Source organism: Cydia strobilella, chromosome 2 (genome assembly GCF_947568885.1).
Source record: "Cydia strobilella chromosome 2, ilCydStro3.1, whole genome shotgun sequence".
Lineage (NCBI taxonomy): Eukaryota > Metazoa > Arthropoda > Insecta > Lepidoptera > Tortricidae > Cydia > Cydia strobilella.
Window position 1 is genome coordinate 9,173,715 of NC_086042.1, and position 15,397 is coordinate 9,189,111.

The 15,397-nt window shown below is 36.8% G+C and overlaps 1 protein-coding gene and 1 long non-coding RNA gene across 5 annotated transcripts in view; one reads left to right on the top strand and one right to left on the bottom strand.

The window, feature by feature from the left end:
* The window catches only part of LOC134751414 (uncharacterized), a 440,348-nt gene extending 425,686 nt beyond the window's left edge, over positions 1–14,662 (bottom strand). The window contains exon 1 of one of the 2 annotated variants that reach the window (XR_010128652.1): positions 14,614–14,662. This is a non-coding gene — a long non-coding RNA (uncharacterized LOC134751414). The remainder of the gene's footprint in view (positions 1–14,613) is intronic. The other variant, XR_010128653.1, reaches the window with a different exon arrangement.
* Positions 1–15,397, top strand: part of LOC134750985 (lachesin-like) — a 42,087-nt gene that overhangs the window by 26,388 nt on the left and 302 nt on the right. For 2 of the 3 annotated variants that reach the window (XM_063686307.1, XM_063686292.1), the window contains 7 exons: positions 4,319–4,526; positions 7,905–8,060; positions 10,705–10,833; positions 11,027–11,164; positions 11,890–12,054; positions 12,131–12,205; positions 12,289–12,372. In XM_063686307.1, coding sequence (XP_063542377.1) covers positions 4,319–4,526; positions 7,905–8,060; positions 10,705–10,833; positions 11,027–11,164; positions 11,890–12,054; positions 12,131–12,205; positions 12,289–12,372 — 955 coding nt within the window. The remainder of the gene's footprint in view (positions 1–4,318; positions 4,527–7,904; positions 8,061–10,704; positions 10,834–11,026; positions 11,165–11,889; positions 12,055–12,130; positions 12,206–12,288; positions 12,373–15,397) is intronic. The other variant, XM_063686298.1, reaches the window with a different exon arrangement.

The following is a 15,397-nucleotide window of genomic DNA, read 5'->3' on the forward strand; positions in this document are numbered from 1 at the left end:
CCAGCTTAGGCTGAGAAAGAGAAATCTTAGAGAAAATAATAATAATAATAATAATAATATTAAGCCCGCAGGGCAGCTTGTGGCGAGCTGTTGGGGAGTGACGACCCCACGGACCCGAGTGCTCCAGAGAGTCGGTCAGGGTCTCCGTCTCCGGCGTGTCTTCGTCGGTCGGAGTGGACCCCAAGGGGACCCGCAGGACTCTCAGCTCTGGCTTGCCTTCATTGGCCGTCCAGAGGGGAGTCGTAAGAGCTATATGCTCCAGGGGTGGAAGTGAAAGATGCATAAGACGCGAGTTGGCACAGTGGCTGCTAACAGCCACTGGGTAGAAAGCGGCGCACACCTCTCGACACCCCTGAGCCGCTCACACCGGTGTTGCTCCTGGTCGTCTTCACGACGGCAGTTTCAGGGGCCCATCTAGTCAGCGGCAAGTCACCACCTGCCTCGATAACGTGTATTAACATTGTTATGGCAGGTGTCCGGAGTTCTTTACAATAGCCCATTCTCATTGTCCACCCAAACTTCAATCCATAGACCAGTATACTGTTCACTTTTTCTGCAATAGTCCCAATGCCTGCTGCGACCGGTTCATGGGTGTCTATTGTTGCGCCTGTGAACAGGTTCCAGCAGGCGTTCTACATGACATTAAAGCTCTCCAAGGGGCCTCTACGTGTTGGATCTATATCCCCACGCAAGCCTATCAAAAGACCGGGATTTATAGACCCGTGATATCCAAGGAGATACAAATAATAATAATATAGCCTCTTTATTCCTTAATAAACAAACATAATTTACAGTTTCATTTCTTAATAATTAAAATTAAAATTTCATTTCATGCATTTCTATATCTTACATAATTAACATTCCGAATTTACATTTCCATTTCATAGTTTAGTTTAATATATATATATTTTTTTTAATTTTACTTTTTCACATTTAGTACATTTTTCTTTACACAGAAAAATATATATAAATTAATAAAATGCACATTATTATTATTATTATTATTTAAATGATTATTTAAGGACCTCTCTACGAGTAAAGGCCTCCTCCATATCCTTCCAAGTATCTCTATCCGTTGCCTTTGTAATCCAGTCCTTTCCAGCAGCTCTAACTATCTCGTCTGCCCACCTCTCTTTCGGTTTTCCACGAGTTCGGTTACCGAGTGGTCCTGGCCACGTAGTTACTTTATTTGCCCATTTGTCCTTGCTCATTCGTGCCACATGGCCTGCCCACTTCCATTTTAGTTTTCTACAGTGTTGTAAGGCGTCTATTAGGTTTGTTCTCCTTCTTATGTCTGTATTACGTTGCCTGTCCTTCCTGTTTATTTTCAATATACTTCGTTCCATGGCTCTTTGACATGTCTGTATTCGATTTGTTGTGTAGTTACTGTAAATCCATGTTTGGCTGCCGTATGAGAGGCATGGGAGTATACAGGAATCTAGCACCTTTTTCTTGAGCTTGACTGGGAGGTCTGACTTTAGTATTTCTTTATAGCTCCAGAATTTGTTCCATGTTAAATTTATTCTTCTGTTTATTTCGTCTATGTGTCTGGATTTATTGAAAGCTATTTGTTTACCTAAATAGATATATTTTTCTAAATATTCAAGCTGAGTGTTGTTTACATATATGGGTGTTTTTGAAGCATTAGTCATGACTTTCGTTTTGTCTGTATTTAATTCCAAACCAATATTTTTGCTGACTGTATCAAGCTCACAAATCATTTTTTCTAGTTGGGTTGCAGACTCCGAAAAAAGAATTAAATCGTCGGCGAAACGAAGATTATTTAGATACTCACCTTTTATATTGATTCCTTTCCGGGTCCAGTTTAGACTTTTCATAACATTTTCTAGGACAGTGACGAAAATTCGAGGCGAGAGTGGATCGCCCTGCCTGACTCCTCTACAGATTCTTATTTCTGGTCCTTTTGTTTCCATTCGAACACGAGATACGCTTTTATTATAGATGTCTTTTATTAGTTCTATAATCTCTGTTGGGACGTCGCACTCGTGTAGAGCTTTCCACATACTCTTATGTGAAATAGAATCGAAGGCCTTGGCATAGTCAATATAGGCCAGATATAGAGGTCTTTGTCGTTCTTGATACTTCTCTATTATAAGTTCAAGCGTGTGGATATGCTCTACGGTCGAAAAGCCTTTGCGGAAGCCAGCTTGCTCTACAGGTTGGTGTTTTTCAGTGAATGTAGCGAGACGTTCTTCGAGGCAAGATGCGAACAGTTTGTACAGGTTTGGTTGCAGGCTGATGGGTCTGTAGTTGGCAATATTCGCCATTTTTATCCCCTTTTTTATATAATAAAATTATATCAGATTTTGCCCATTCCGTAGGTATCCTTGTCGCGTCTAGGATTTTATTAAATAAGTTCGTTAAATGTGGTGCTAGTAGAGATTTGCCCACTTTAATTGCTTGGTTTGGAATTTCGTCTGGACCGGAGCTTTTTTCTATTTTTAAACCGTTAATTTTTTTCATGATCTCTGCCATAGAGAATCTAGGTATAGTGGTAGAGTTGTGCTTGATTTGATGGCATTCCTCTTGGTCTGAACTTTGTGTCGAATACAGATTTCTGTAGAATGAAGTGGCGGTATCTATTATCTTTGTTCTTGAGAACGTCTTGGTATTTGAAGACAGCTCGCTTAAGCAGGGGATCCATTGCTTTGTATTACTCAATGCTTTAAAGCCCTTTTTCAAGCTACCTGAAGACGAGAGATGTTTTTCTATTACTTCAATTCTATGATTTCTTGCATGTATAACCAGCCTTAAAGTTTATAGTTTATGATGGTTCATTATTTTTGTATGTGGGTAGTTTTGCACATTGTAGTTTTCCTCAGTCACCTGTTGACCACGAACGCTGTAAAGGGTTCGAAACGTCGGGCGGGATTTATTATAGATTTTATATCCGCGATATGATCCGATTTCATAGTTTTATTTCATGAGTAACTATCGCGGTAACCGAAGGCAATATTAGGTACTTATAAGTAAAAAAAACTAACGCCCCTCTTACATGTATTCACTTGTGTACCTACTATTTTCAGAAACACATATAGTAAATGGCTTTACATTGATAACGATTTATGCTTAATACTTCACAACTTCCTTACCCAGACATACATCTACCTTATATAATATACCAATAAATTTTATATTTGGAATGTCTACTCACACTCACACTTAACTATTATATGTAATGTAACGAAGTAATATATGATAACAATTTTTTGGCAAAAAAGAACTAGTTTTTTTTATAACTATTGTTACATTTCATAAAATGCTGTATGGTATCTTCTTAACCAGCCGTGAATTAGTAAAGGTGTTTATCAATTTAATGCTCTACCTAATTTGAATTCCTTTTATTTCTGACATTCCCTACCCCCTATTCCCTCTCCCCTATCTTTATAAAAATAAACATATGAAAGCCTTGACACCTATAAATAAATAAGAACGTGACGTTGGTGTACAACGTGAGTCACAGTGCAAAATTTGATGGCTTCTTTTACAAACATTTATAATTCTTTTTTCTCGCACAAACGCGTACTTTTTCTTTTTTATTGTATCTTTTTAATTTGTTTATTATTTGACGATTATAATATGTATTCATGTAAATTGACATAGCTTAACAAATTATAATGTATGGAGATGGACTAAATCGCGTAAAATGAATGTAAAATACATCCCGACGTTATCCCGCGGGGGTGCTAACCTCCCCTAACTGACTCTACAAACCTATAATAATTCATTCAATCAACAGTGGTTTACATTGTACATATAGTAATTAGTACCTCTTTTTAAGTAAAACATTACCTGTGTTAAGAGGTACCTACTGCTCTTCTCTTAGTTGGATAAACTTTAACGTTTAAGACAAAATATCGGAAAACTTGGATAAATCCAGAACTTGACGATTTTTAGCATGTGATTTTGGACGTTTTTTTTTTTTGGGGTTTGTAATTATTTTATATTTAAAAACTTTATCATAGGTATATCACCTATGATAAAGTGATATGATATACCTTACTGATGGTAGTAAGATTTTTCATGTATCTCTTACTGAAAATTATAAATATGATTTAGTCTATGCAACTTTTAAACCTGAATTCGCAGTGAAAATCGATGTTATAATATTTTTACCATTTTCCCCATAATCAGCCATAATTACATAACACATATATTAATTTCAGGCAAAAAGAAAAAACTTTGCATTTAAGGGTTAATTATATAAATAAATAAAAAACAAGTGAATCACAAATTATAAGAAAAAATATTAGTGTCACCCATTGTAAAATCTGCTGATTTATTTTATACCTGGTAGGTGGCATGGGTCAGAATGGACACGCAGACAATCCTGAGCATCCACCACAACATCATAACGCAGAACCCGCGCATCAGCCTGTCATACAACGACCACCGCTCGTGGTACCTGCACATCAAGAGCGTGCAGGAGGTGGACCGCGGGTGGTACATGTGCCAGGTCAACACCGACCCCATGCGCTCCAGGAAAGGATACCTGCAGGTCGTCGGTAAGCATATCAAATAGTAGATACATTATTGATGCGGCAAAAGAAGGCCTGTATTTACCACAGAAAGTTTTACGAATAATTAAGTGAATACCATGTCAAATCTAAAAATACACAATAATCAAGACATAAAATCCTGACAAAGAAATAAAATCTAACACAAAATCCACATTTTCAAATAAAACCTAACCATTAACTAATCATTATCTAACCCTACTTATAGTGTTTCCCGAGGCATTGTTCCCGAGACACTGACCGCATTGCCGCTTTGCGAAAAACGCCCCTGCCCTGTCTGTATTTTTTAGTTCGTGTAAATTGATAGACCATTAAATTACGTTTCAACGAAACATGAGTTAAAAAGTGACGAAGGATTATATACCGTCAAACGGGGTGAATAGGGATACGAATTGTATCATACAAAACCTGCCATTATTTTAAATCGAATAATGCATTTTATGTGGGTATTTGTTAAGAAATTGTCAGGTAAATCACATTTTAAGTTTTGTCCCTATTCACCCCAGCCATCCCTATTCCCCGCGGTTGACGGTATTCTTAATTATTTAATATTTTTCACGCCACAGCTCGTAAATATGGCAATAGATGGTCTAAATAGACTAGAAAGTAGAGCTTATTTGTACCCTGAACCAACAGTCCAACAATGTTTTAGTTGGACTAGGTTGTACAGTCAGCATCAATAGTAGCGTATAAAACAACGCGTCAAAAGTATCTGTCACCCTCGAATACTTTCCCAATAGGGTAGTTGACTTTTTTAAATGGTATCAGTCGATCAGGTTTGTTTTGAGGATCAAATGTCTGTATGGAACCCACTGTCTTAAAGCAATACAAAAGTCACAAATGATGGTCAAAGTCTGGCATCGCCACTTTACTGAGCAAACGCTCTAACACAAATGGCAACACATCGTGACGTCACTGTCTCACTTTGCTTAGAAGCCGCTTTGCTTAGAAGCCGTTCCGATGTATGGAAAACAAGGAAATTGCTATTTTGTCGGTGAAATGTTGCGTTTATGTATATTGTTGCTATACAATTTATTTTAAATAAAATGTAAGTAATCGAATGGTACCATTATGTTTTTCCTATTTGAAAGTTTAAAAAAATTGTTTTTTTTTTTCGAAACTTGAGGTCTTGTATTTTTTTATTATTCCCATTATATATTTTTAAGTTTCCAATTTATTGTGATAAAAACTGTAATAAATGTCATATATTAAAGAAAAAGTGAAGAAGCCCTCCAGTGGTGAAGGCCGGAGGGTTTATTGTAATAAATTGCTCATTTTCTATTTAACTAGATTTAATTATAAAAGTCAACATGTGTCAATTACCCTATTAAAGATTTATCTCGATAGTTCGCGTTAAAAGGTATCTGCAACAGTTTAATTATTATTATAGACAAGTGTCTTTTTGTTAGCATATCCAGAGAATGGTAGATAGTAGATACTTTTGACGCTTGACTAAGCAACTATCAGACTTGATACGCTACTTTTGATGCTGACTGTACCTAATACACTAATTACTCAGCGCACCAAGTTCATTTGGTCATTTATAGTAGGACTTTTAATCCTTCTAAAGAAATATATAAGATAATAAGAAATAAATATATAATAAGAGAGCTTGTTTATACGTCAAGAAGAGTAGAACTCGTCGTGTAAGGCGCTTTTAAGCGTAAATAGAAGGCTTTGGTTTTTTTCATGTTTAAAAAAATACAAATAAGCGGGATGTTACAATGATTGATCGATCAAATCTATAGATCAAATTTGAGAAATGCGACCTGTAGGGGAAAATAGCCGGATTACGAAAGCATTTTTACCCAAGCTGAAAAAGATCTTCGCTGCACTCGGTCAATTAACAGAAACACCACTTTGTTATTGTAAGACATTAATTACACTGTAATACATTAACCGTGCCTGGATTAATATCATCAAGTTCAATAGCATTTGTTGTGTGTAGTGTTTGTTAACTTGAAACGTATTATCAAATACTAAACGTTTATAATTTTAAACCAGCCAAACCAGCTAAAACCAGCCAAACTTTACATAACTTTTACATTACATATATTATTACATGCCACAAAAATATAACGTTATAAAAATTCAGGCACTAAATTTCTACCTGAAAATTTTCCAGTGCCTATACGTAATTGAGTGATTTCTAATAAGCCCAAATTAATTTTGAGAACGCTTATCGTTATTAACTCTGTAATATAATTTGATATATGTAATTCAAAATGCCTATAAAGAGTACTTTCTTATTGCTTCGACTACATACATAAAGTGAGGAAGATCATGTACTTAAGACGAAAGTGGAGAACCCGCGCAAAATTACATTTTCATACAATCGTAATCCTCATTTTCCTCTCTGGATATTAACATTATTGAAAATATTTTGACACTTGTATATCAACCACAGCTATTGATTTTTTCGAATTTTTAATTATTATAAGTTAGGAGTATTTAAAAATTTGTATGTAATCTGTTTTTCACTAAATTTTTACACAAAATCGAAAAAAGTCAAACGTAGGGGCAAAGCTATGGTTAATGTACATCTAATTGTGTAAAAATATTTTCCGTAATGTCAATATCCAGAGAGGAAAATGGGGACTACGTTTGTATGGAGAAGCGGCCGTCCCCTTTCCTCTTAAATAAGACTGTTAATACATATGTTTTTACGTAGACATGGTGTCATGGTCAGCATGAAGTAGCTTACTGTACCCGTCTAAACCTCTTAACTCCCAGCACTACGAATACGATTTCAAAAACCTATACCTAGAGGCTTTTTTGATTTTTTATGTTTACTTTATTAAATCGCCTGTGCGGTATTGCGATTCTTGGAAGTAGAGAATTAGAGATAACTTTTCTATCATCGAAGATGTATTCCTGATATTGATCACGTATTTTTTTACTACTTTAACCCTTATTTTACAGTTACGAGCACAAATTAAAGTACGTAAGTAAGTAAGGTCTGCAATAAAGTTTTTAACTACTAACACCGCCGTAACCTATAGATTAAGTGTGGCGCCATTAGCAGAACTAAAATCAACTCAACAAATCGTAAATTCTTCGTTTTAGTTTTAAAAAAAACTTTTTCCATCTAAAGGTAATCCTATGTTATCCTATGGTGTCCTGTGTGTTAAAAGCCCGTCCGCTTTTTGGTACTTACGGAAGCTATAAATATAATACTTTTGTACTATTGTTTAAAGTTTATTACCTGTGGTACGACACTATAGATTCATATCAAAAATAATTATGAACACCATAAAGAACTTTATAAAAATGTGACTAAAACACAAACATGACATTCAATGTTTCTTATCTTTATTATCGCTTTTGTGTCGTAATTATGTGAGGTTCAGACAATTTGTTATTTAGTGCCGCCATCAATCATCGACAATATGACGTCGACGGACATGGTGGTGCGTGAGGGCTCGGACGTGACCTTGGTGTGTCGCGCCAGCGGCTACCCCGAGCCCTATGTCATGTGGCGCCGCGAGGATGGGCAGGACTTTAATTATAACGGAGAATCAGGTAAACTATAGCATCTAATCTAGACACAAACAAATGAGAAACGACTTTATGATTTAACATTACGTCAAAAGCGATTTTTCATAATTTGCCCATTATAATGTAGCCGTTTATGTCGGTAATTGTAGCTGTAAATGCGGTGTCAAAACCATCTTCAATGGCTGGTATTAACGACCTGTCTCGGTTTCAAGCACCTTAGGTAAAATAAAAACAAAACAATTTAAGTTAAGAATAACATTTTAGGGACAACAGTTTAATAAAAATCAAGTAATGCTGCTACTTAAAGACTGATACATAATGAAAGGCATTAAAAATTCGAGTTGGGCTGCTTCGCCAGTTTTACAATAGGACCACACGAGTGTTTCAATCCCTAATTATTTATGTACAGTCATCTTATAGTTTTCGGGGGCCCTTGCGGATACACTTCGACCCATAGGGATCTTGTGCAGATTTATGTACAGTTACATACACTGTTTTATCTACTCGCATTTTATAAGCTCTCTGTGATGTGTTCAGGAACCGCGTGTTATACGGCCGGCATTGCGGCATCATTGCTCTGTCGCAGCTATCAGGAAGCGTCTCCGAAATATCTTGACGACTCATTTTACTAGTTAGTTAGTAGTTTATGAACAACAAAATCAACTAATTAAAAGATAATATGAACGTCAAATGGCGGTAAATGAAAACTTTTTCATCCATATCACGCAACCGTAGTTTTTTTTTTATTCAGAGACAAATTAGAGTCAGCCCCAACTGCCATATCGTTCGATGTCAAGTAACATGCGAGATTTGTCAAACTTGTTTGCAATTGACACTTAATTTCGAATAAACCGTCATGTTTACTGATAGAATAGAGGTCAAATCAAATTGCATTTTTTTTACAGATATTCTAAATTTGAACGTGATAATAAAATTAATAACCTAACCTAACCAAAGAGGATATAATAAGATAGAGCGGTACTGTCATAGTAAATTTTGCTGTAAATTCACTGCCATCTATCGACATACTTTAAAAGTAAAAATGAAGATTTTTAAAAATACGTTAAAATGTATTTAAATATGGATAAATGATTTTTTTTATTTGCATTAATTATTTTTATATAATTTTGACCCATGTTCTTTCACTAATATGCGTTAAAATTATGAATAACAAACGAAACCATCAATGCCCTCTATACGAGAGTAGGCCAAAACTAATAGCGCCCTCTGATCGAGAATCAAATTTTCGTGATTTTCGAGGCACGTTTTTTCCTTAGACTGTATCCATCTATTACGGAGTTATATCTATCTTTGACCTAACGAAACAGTTTAGGTTTATGCTGGTCGTAATTTTCGGTTTTTGAACACATCATAGAGGGTTTATGATATACGTGTAAATAAACATTTTATTGTACTTATATTTACATGAATTCAGATAATGAACACAAATAACTAGATACCTACGGAGAACGTGCACAAAGGCTACGTTGATTTTTAAATACTTATTGCTTCTTCCTTGAGTACACAAGGAAATAAACATTAAGAGGTATGTAATGTTATTTACAACAAATTTACCTATAATAAAAAATATGACAAAATTGAGGTAAAATCATGTGTTGTTTAAATGTACAAGTACTACAGTTTTAGTGAAAATATGTACCTAATTAAAAACTCAGTATGTCTATATTTACGTAAGCTTTTTTTAGCTTTAAAAAATCGGCCATGAGCTTGTCGGGCCATGCTTAGTGTAGGGTTCCGTAGTTACCATTATATCAGAATAGGCTAAACATGGGCTATTAGTAAGTATCATGTACATTACAACCATAAAGGAGTACCTTTGCAGCGCTTTGTACGTCTTTTTATTAGTTAGAATACTTTTTTTTTTTGGACCCATGGTTCAAAAGTTAGACGGGGACACATTTTTTTTTTCTTTCGGAGCGATTATAGGGTATCCGAAAATATTCACGTTATTAAAAAAATGGTTGTCCCTATTCGTTTTGAAAGACCTATCCAACAATTAACCCACACCATTCCGGTTCCGGGGGTTCCGGTGTTGCAGACGTCCATAGGCTACGGTAACTGCTTACCATCAGGCGGGCCGTATGCTTGATTGCCACCGACGTGGTATAAAAAAAACCATTGGGTTAAAGCGAACGAACTTTTTTTGTATTTTTAATTTTACCGTTCTATCGCCATGCATGATTTTTGATTTATGTACGGGTATCCATGCCAAATTGCAGCTTTCTAACACTAACGATCACGGAGCAAAGCCGCGGAAGGACAGACAGACGGACATGGCGAAACTATTAGGGTTCCTATTTGACTACGGACCCCTAAAAAAGGGCCGACAACGAGCATGTTAACACCCGTGGAGTTGCAAGCGTTCATAGGCTACGGTGACTGTTTACCATCAGGCGGGCCGTATGCGTATTTGCCACCAATGTGGTATAAAAAAGTGATTTTTATTTTTCTATTAAAATCGCTCGGTACCTACTGTGAAGACAAATAGACCGGTCCATTTTCAAAGGTTCAATGGTAAAGTACAATATTCATTATAAATAATTATGATCAAATTAAAGTAACTCCTCTAGGACTTCTACTACTAAACATACACTAGTCGAACGCTTTACTATATATTTAACTAACGTGTCATGGTTTTTGTCAGCAGTAAGCGTTGTGGATGGAGAAACTCTGACCATAGCCAAGGTGTCTCGTCTCCACATGGGGGCGTACTTATGTATAGCATCCAACGGGGTGCCGCCGTCCATAAGCAAGCGCATTATGCTAATGGTTCAATGTGAGTACCTTTTCAGACCAATTTAACTGTGGCATGCTATTACAAATATCTAAGCTTTCAAATATTTATTATTTACCAGGACATGGTCGATTATCAACGTATTTTAAGGGTCATTTTGACAGTAATCGTATCCTCAGCGGCTATAATTTTGAATATCTGTTACTAATCTTCCATTGTCTATATCTTTTTTTAGTTCCACCGATGTTATCAATACCTAACCAGTTAGAAGGAGCATATATAGGTCAAGATGTTACCCTGGAGTGTCACACTGAGGCATACCCTTCCTCAATAAATTACTGGACCACCGACCGGGGAGATATGATCATTTCTGGTAATTGTGACAATATTAAAAAATACAAACTGCCATAATTAAACAGGCGCTTCTCAAATCACACGAGATCACTTATGCATATCTTAATTAAGCACACGTTATTGCTATAAAACATATGGTGCTATATATCAAATACAGTATGGCTCGATTGTGTTGTTGATTTATGGCTTCATAATGAAAATAGTTTCTCTTGTATCGATGGAAGCTGAATCGAGAGCGTCCCGAATTTATTCACTCGTGCTGAATAGAAAGTTACTGTATGAAATACGACTGTGAATTGCGCTTTATCACCACATGTGAACTTTTTGGAATATTTCACGTACAGTCAAGTGCAAAAATATGGGTGTACCTATATAATTTACTTAAAAATATGTCCCATAGTTCTTAATTCGCTGACATAAGAGCTAGAGGCATATTTTTGAGTATGATGCGTGCACCCATATTTTTACACTTGACTCACGCAGACGTTCTTATTAAACGTAACTAGATAGACAGCTACGGATACGGATGCTTTATTCTATCAATTGCAATTTGATATCTACGATTATCATATCTATGCAGAAAATCTTGAACTCAAGTTATCGTAAAAGTTATGTTGCTCGAACATACCTACCGATATTTTTTTGAGTCGATTGCTATGATTAAAATCTACAAATACTTTCACACCAACTCTTAGAAATTATTTTATTGAAATTGTAAGATACAGAGGTTTTACATTTAAGCAGAAATGGAAATTGTAGGTGGCAAGTATGAAGCCTTCCCTATGGACAGCGGCTACAACAAATTCATGATGCTCAAGATAAGAAACATTACCAAGGAGGACTTTGGCTTCTACAAGTGTATCGCCAAGAATTCTCTGGGAGAGACTGATGGCATCATTAAACTGGACGGTAAATGAAACTTCAAGTTAATAAGTAGATATTACGACGGAATTTTGTAATTTTAATTTGCCTCTTGTTAATTTAGAAATACCGGCGCCACCGTCAGCGTTTTCTACGACGCCGAAAGCAATTTTGGACAACCAAACATTTAAGAAAAAAGGTAGGTATCCAAATTTTTATACAATTTATGTACGTAAACCTTATTAATATATCAAAATACATTAAATGTATTTTATCACACAGGTCGTCACGAAAACTCAGTAACCAACGATGCAGTAAGCTCAAACTTTCAAGGAGAAGTCTACGGTGAACAAATACGGACGTTTGGTAATTAACTTAATAAGTATTTCATCAAAATAAATATTGGAGGCCGAGTTCCGTCAGCGAGGAATTCAAATTATGAACCATTATTTGCCTCTCCAGTGTTAGGAACAGGTTATTAAATTTCATGTTAAGGTGCAGTTGGTTCAGAAAATGGATTTAAAAAAACTCGTAGCGCTTTTTTGGATCACCATACGGCTGCCATGAATTAAATTAGCAATCTGCAATTGAATTAAATTAGCAATTGAGGCCTTTCTTTTTTTAAGGACTTCAGCGATTCGAATCCTGAGTTTTTGACTTTCGCTCGATAGAAAAAAATCAGGAACATTAAAAAGGTTATTAGGTTATTAGTTCTAAAATGCACTTTAAAAAATTACAATAACATTAATAACTGCACAAAAGCTAAACATATGAAAATTATTTCTAAAAATGAGCAATATTATGCTCCAGGAACTCAGCGATTACTTTTTTATTTTTAGAACACACAAAAAAACATGATATCCGCGCTCCCGGGCACGCACTTTCATCTCGCTCACGCTTACGCTCAGTGAGTGAGAGAAGAACACGAACTTACTGCGCCTTAATGAAAAATAAAAACAAATATTATTCAGTATATATTCCGCCTGTTCGGCCACTTTTTCAAACTTTTAGTACTCGGGACTGGGCAGGTCACGTCTGCCGCATGCATCCGGATAGGTAGGCTAGTATAGCCACCAAGTGGATGCCGCAAAAGAAGCCCGGACGTGGCAGGCCCAGGCGGAGATGGCGGGACGACTTAGACACCTTCACTAATAACTGGCCGGAAACAGCTCAACAACGGGAGTCAGGGAAATCAAAGGGAGAGGCCCAGCCCTTTGCCCAGCAGTGGGACACTACAGGCTATTAAAAAAAAAAAGTACTCGGCCGAATGTTGACGTTTGTTTATACCAGTTTAACTACAAATCATTACCTACCTATATTTTATTTTTAAAATCGATTACTAGAATTCACATTGGTGCGATTTATACGTGTTTGTAAATTTGCTGATACGGTATTTATTTATGCATCGTACTGAATGTCTAGTTGAAACTTTATCTAGTTGTTTATTTGCTTTTCGTCTTCCTTACTCAACGTGATACACGTTACTGCATCACCTACTCGCGTCACTTGTTTTTTTGCCTAGTCTCCAATAACCAAAGGTTGTCTGCAAAAGGTCTGTGCACACCGGACGCGTGTGCGTAGACGTGCACGTGCGCGTTGTGATACAGATTCTTATGAGAGACGGCACACAGCTTACGTGACGTGCACGTGCGCGTTGTGATACAGATTCTTATGAGAGACGGCACACAGCTTGCGTGACGTGCACGTGCACGTTGTGATACAGATTCTTATGAGAGACGGCACACAGCTTGCGTGACGTGCACGTGCACGTTGTGATACAGATTCTTATGAGAGACGGCACACAGCTTGCGTGACGTGCGCGTGCGCGTTGTGATACAGATTCTTATGAGAGACGGCACACAGCTTGCGTGACGTGCACGTGCGCGTTGTGATACAGATTCTTATGAGAGACGGCACACAGCTTGCGTGACGTGCACGTGCACGTTGTGATACAGATTCTTATGAGAGACGGCACACAGCTTGCGTGACGTGCGCGTGCGCGTTGTGATACAGATTCTTATGAGAGACGGCACACCGCTTGCGTGACGTGTGCGTACGCGTTGTGATACAGATTCTTATGAGAGACGGCACACCGCTTGCGTGACGTGTGCGTGCGCGTTGTGATACAGATTCTTATGAGAGACGGCACACCGCTTGCGTGACGTGTGCGTGCGCGGCTCAAACATTTTAGCGCACGCGCACCGCGCACGTCTACGCACTCGCAGCCTGTGTGCTGTGGCCTTAAGATCGCTATTAGCAACAAGCCCGCATGTTGTCTACCATAATAAAATTTAAGTTATAAATATGCTTGTTTTTTATGTATTGCATCTTTTGTTATTGGTGTGCAATAAAGAGGAATGAAGGACCCTCATTTCACCCGAGTCAAACACTCGCATAGGAGGAAAGTTAAGTGATTGTGATTGTATGTTGATTATATGGAGCGACATAATCGCTGAGCGATAAAGCTCTTTAATAAAGAATAAAATAAAAAACCGGCCAAGTGCGAGTCGGACTCGCGCACCGAGGGTTCCGTAGTCCGTACATTACACAATTTAAACAATGTAGTTTTTATTTGAAACTTGAGTGAAAGGTAAAATTGCGGTTTACGATTTATGACGTATTAAAAAAAAGCTACTTACTAGATCTCGTTCAAACCTTCAAACCAATTTTCGGTGGAAGTTTGCATTGTTTGCATTGTTGTGTTGGTGTGTTTTTGGTGGTTGTTTTTGGTGGTGTGGTGGTGGTTGGTTTGTTTGGATGTTTGTGTGTGTTTGTTTGTTTGTTTGTTTTGTGTGCATGGTAATGTACATCATATATTTTTTTTAGTCTTATCATTCTCTTATTTTAGAAGTTACAGGGGGGGGGGGGACACATTTACCACTTTGGAAGTGTCTCTCACGCAAACTATTCAGTTTAAAAAAAAATGATATTAGAAACCTCAATATCATTTTTGAAGACCTATCCATAGATATCCCACACGTATGGGTTTGATGAAGAAAAATTTTTTTGAGTTTCAGTTCTGTGTATGGGGAACCCCCAAATTTATTGTTTTTTTTTTCTAATTTGGTGTTAAAAACTTAATGCAGTTCACAGAATACATCTACTTACCAAGTTTTAATAGTATAGCTCTTATAGTTTCGGAAAAAAGTGGCTGTGACATACGGACGGACAGGCAGACAGACATTGCGAATCCATAAGGGTTCCGTTTTTTGCCATTTGGCTACGGAACCCTAAAAAGAGTAAAGTAAAATACATGAGTTTAAAAAAACATAACTAAGTAGACACTTTCATAGTATTTCAGAAACGTATCACTTTCTACACACATCATAGAACAACAATGACCTACTTTCAGAGCATGAGAAATGAAAAGTAATATATTTACCTGTAAATA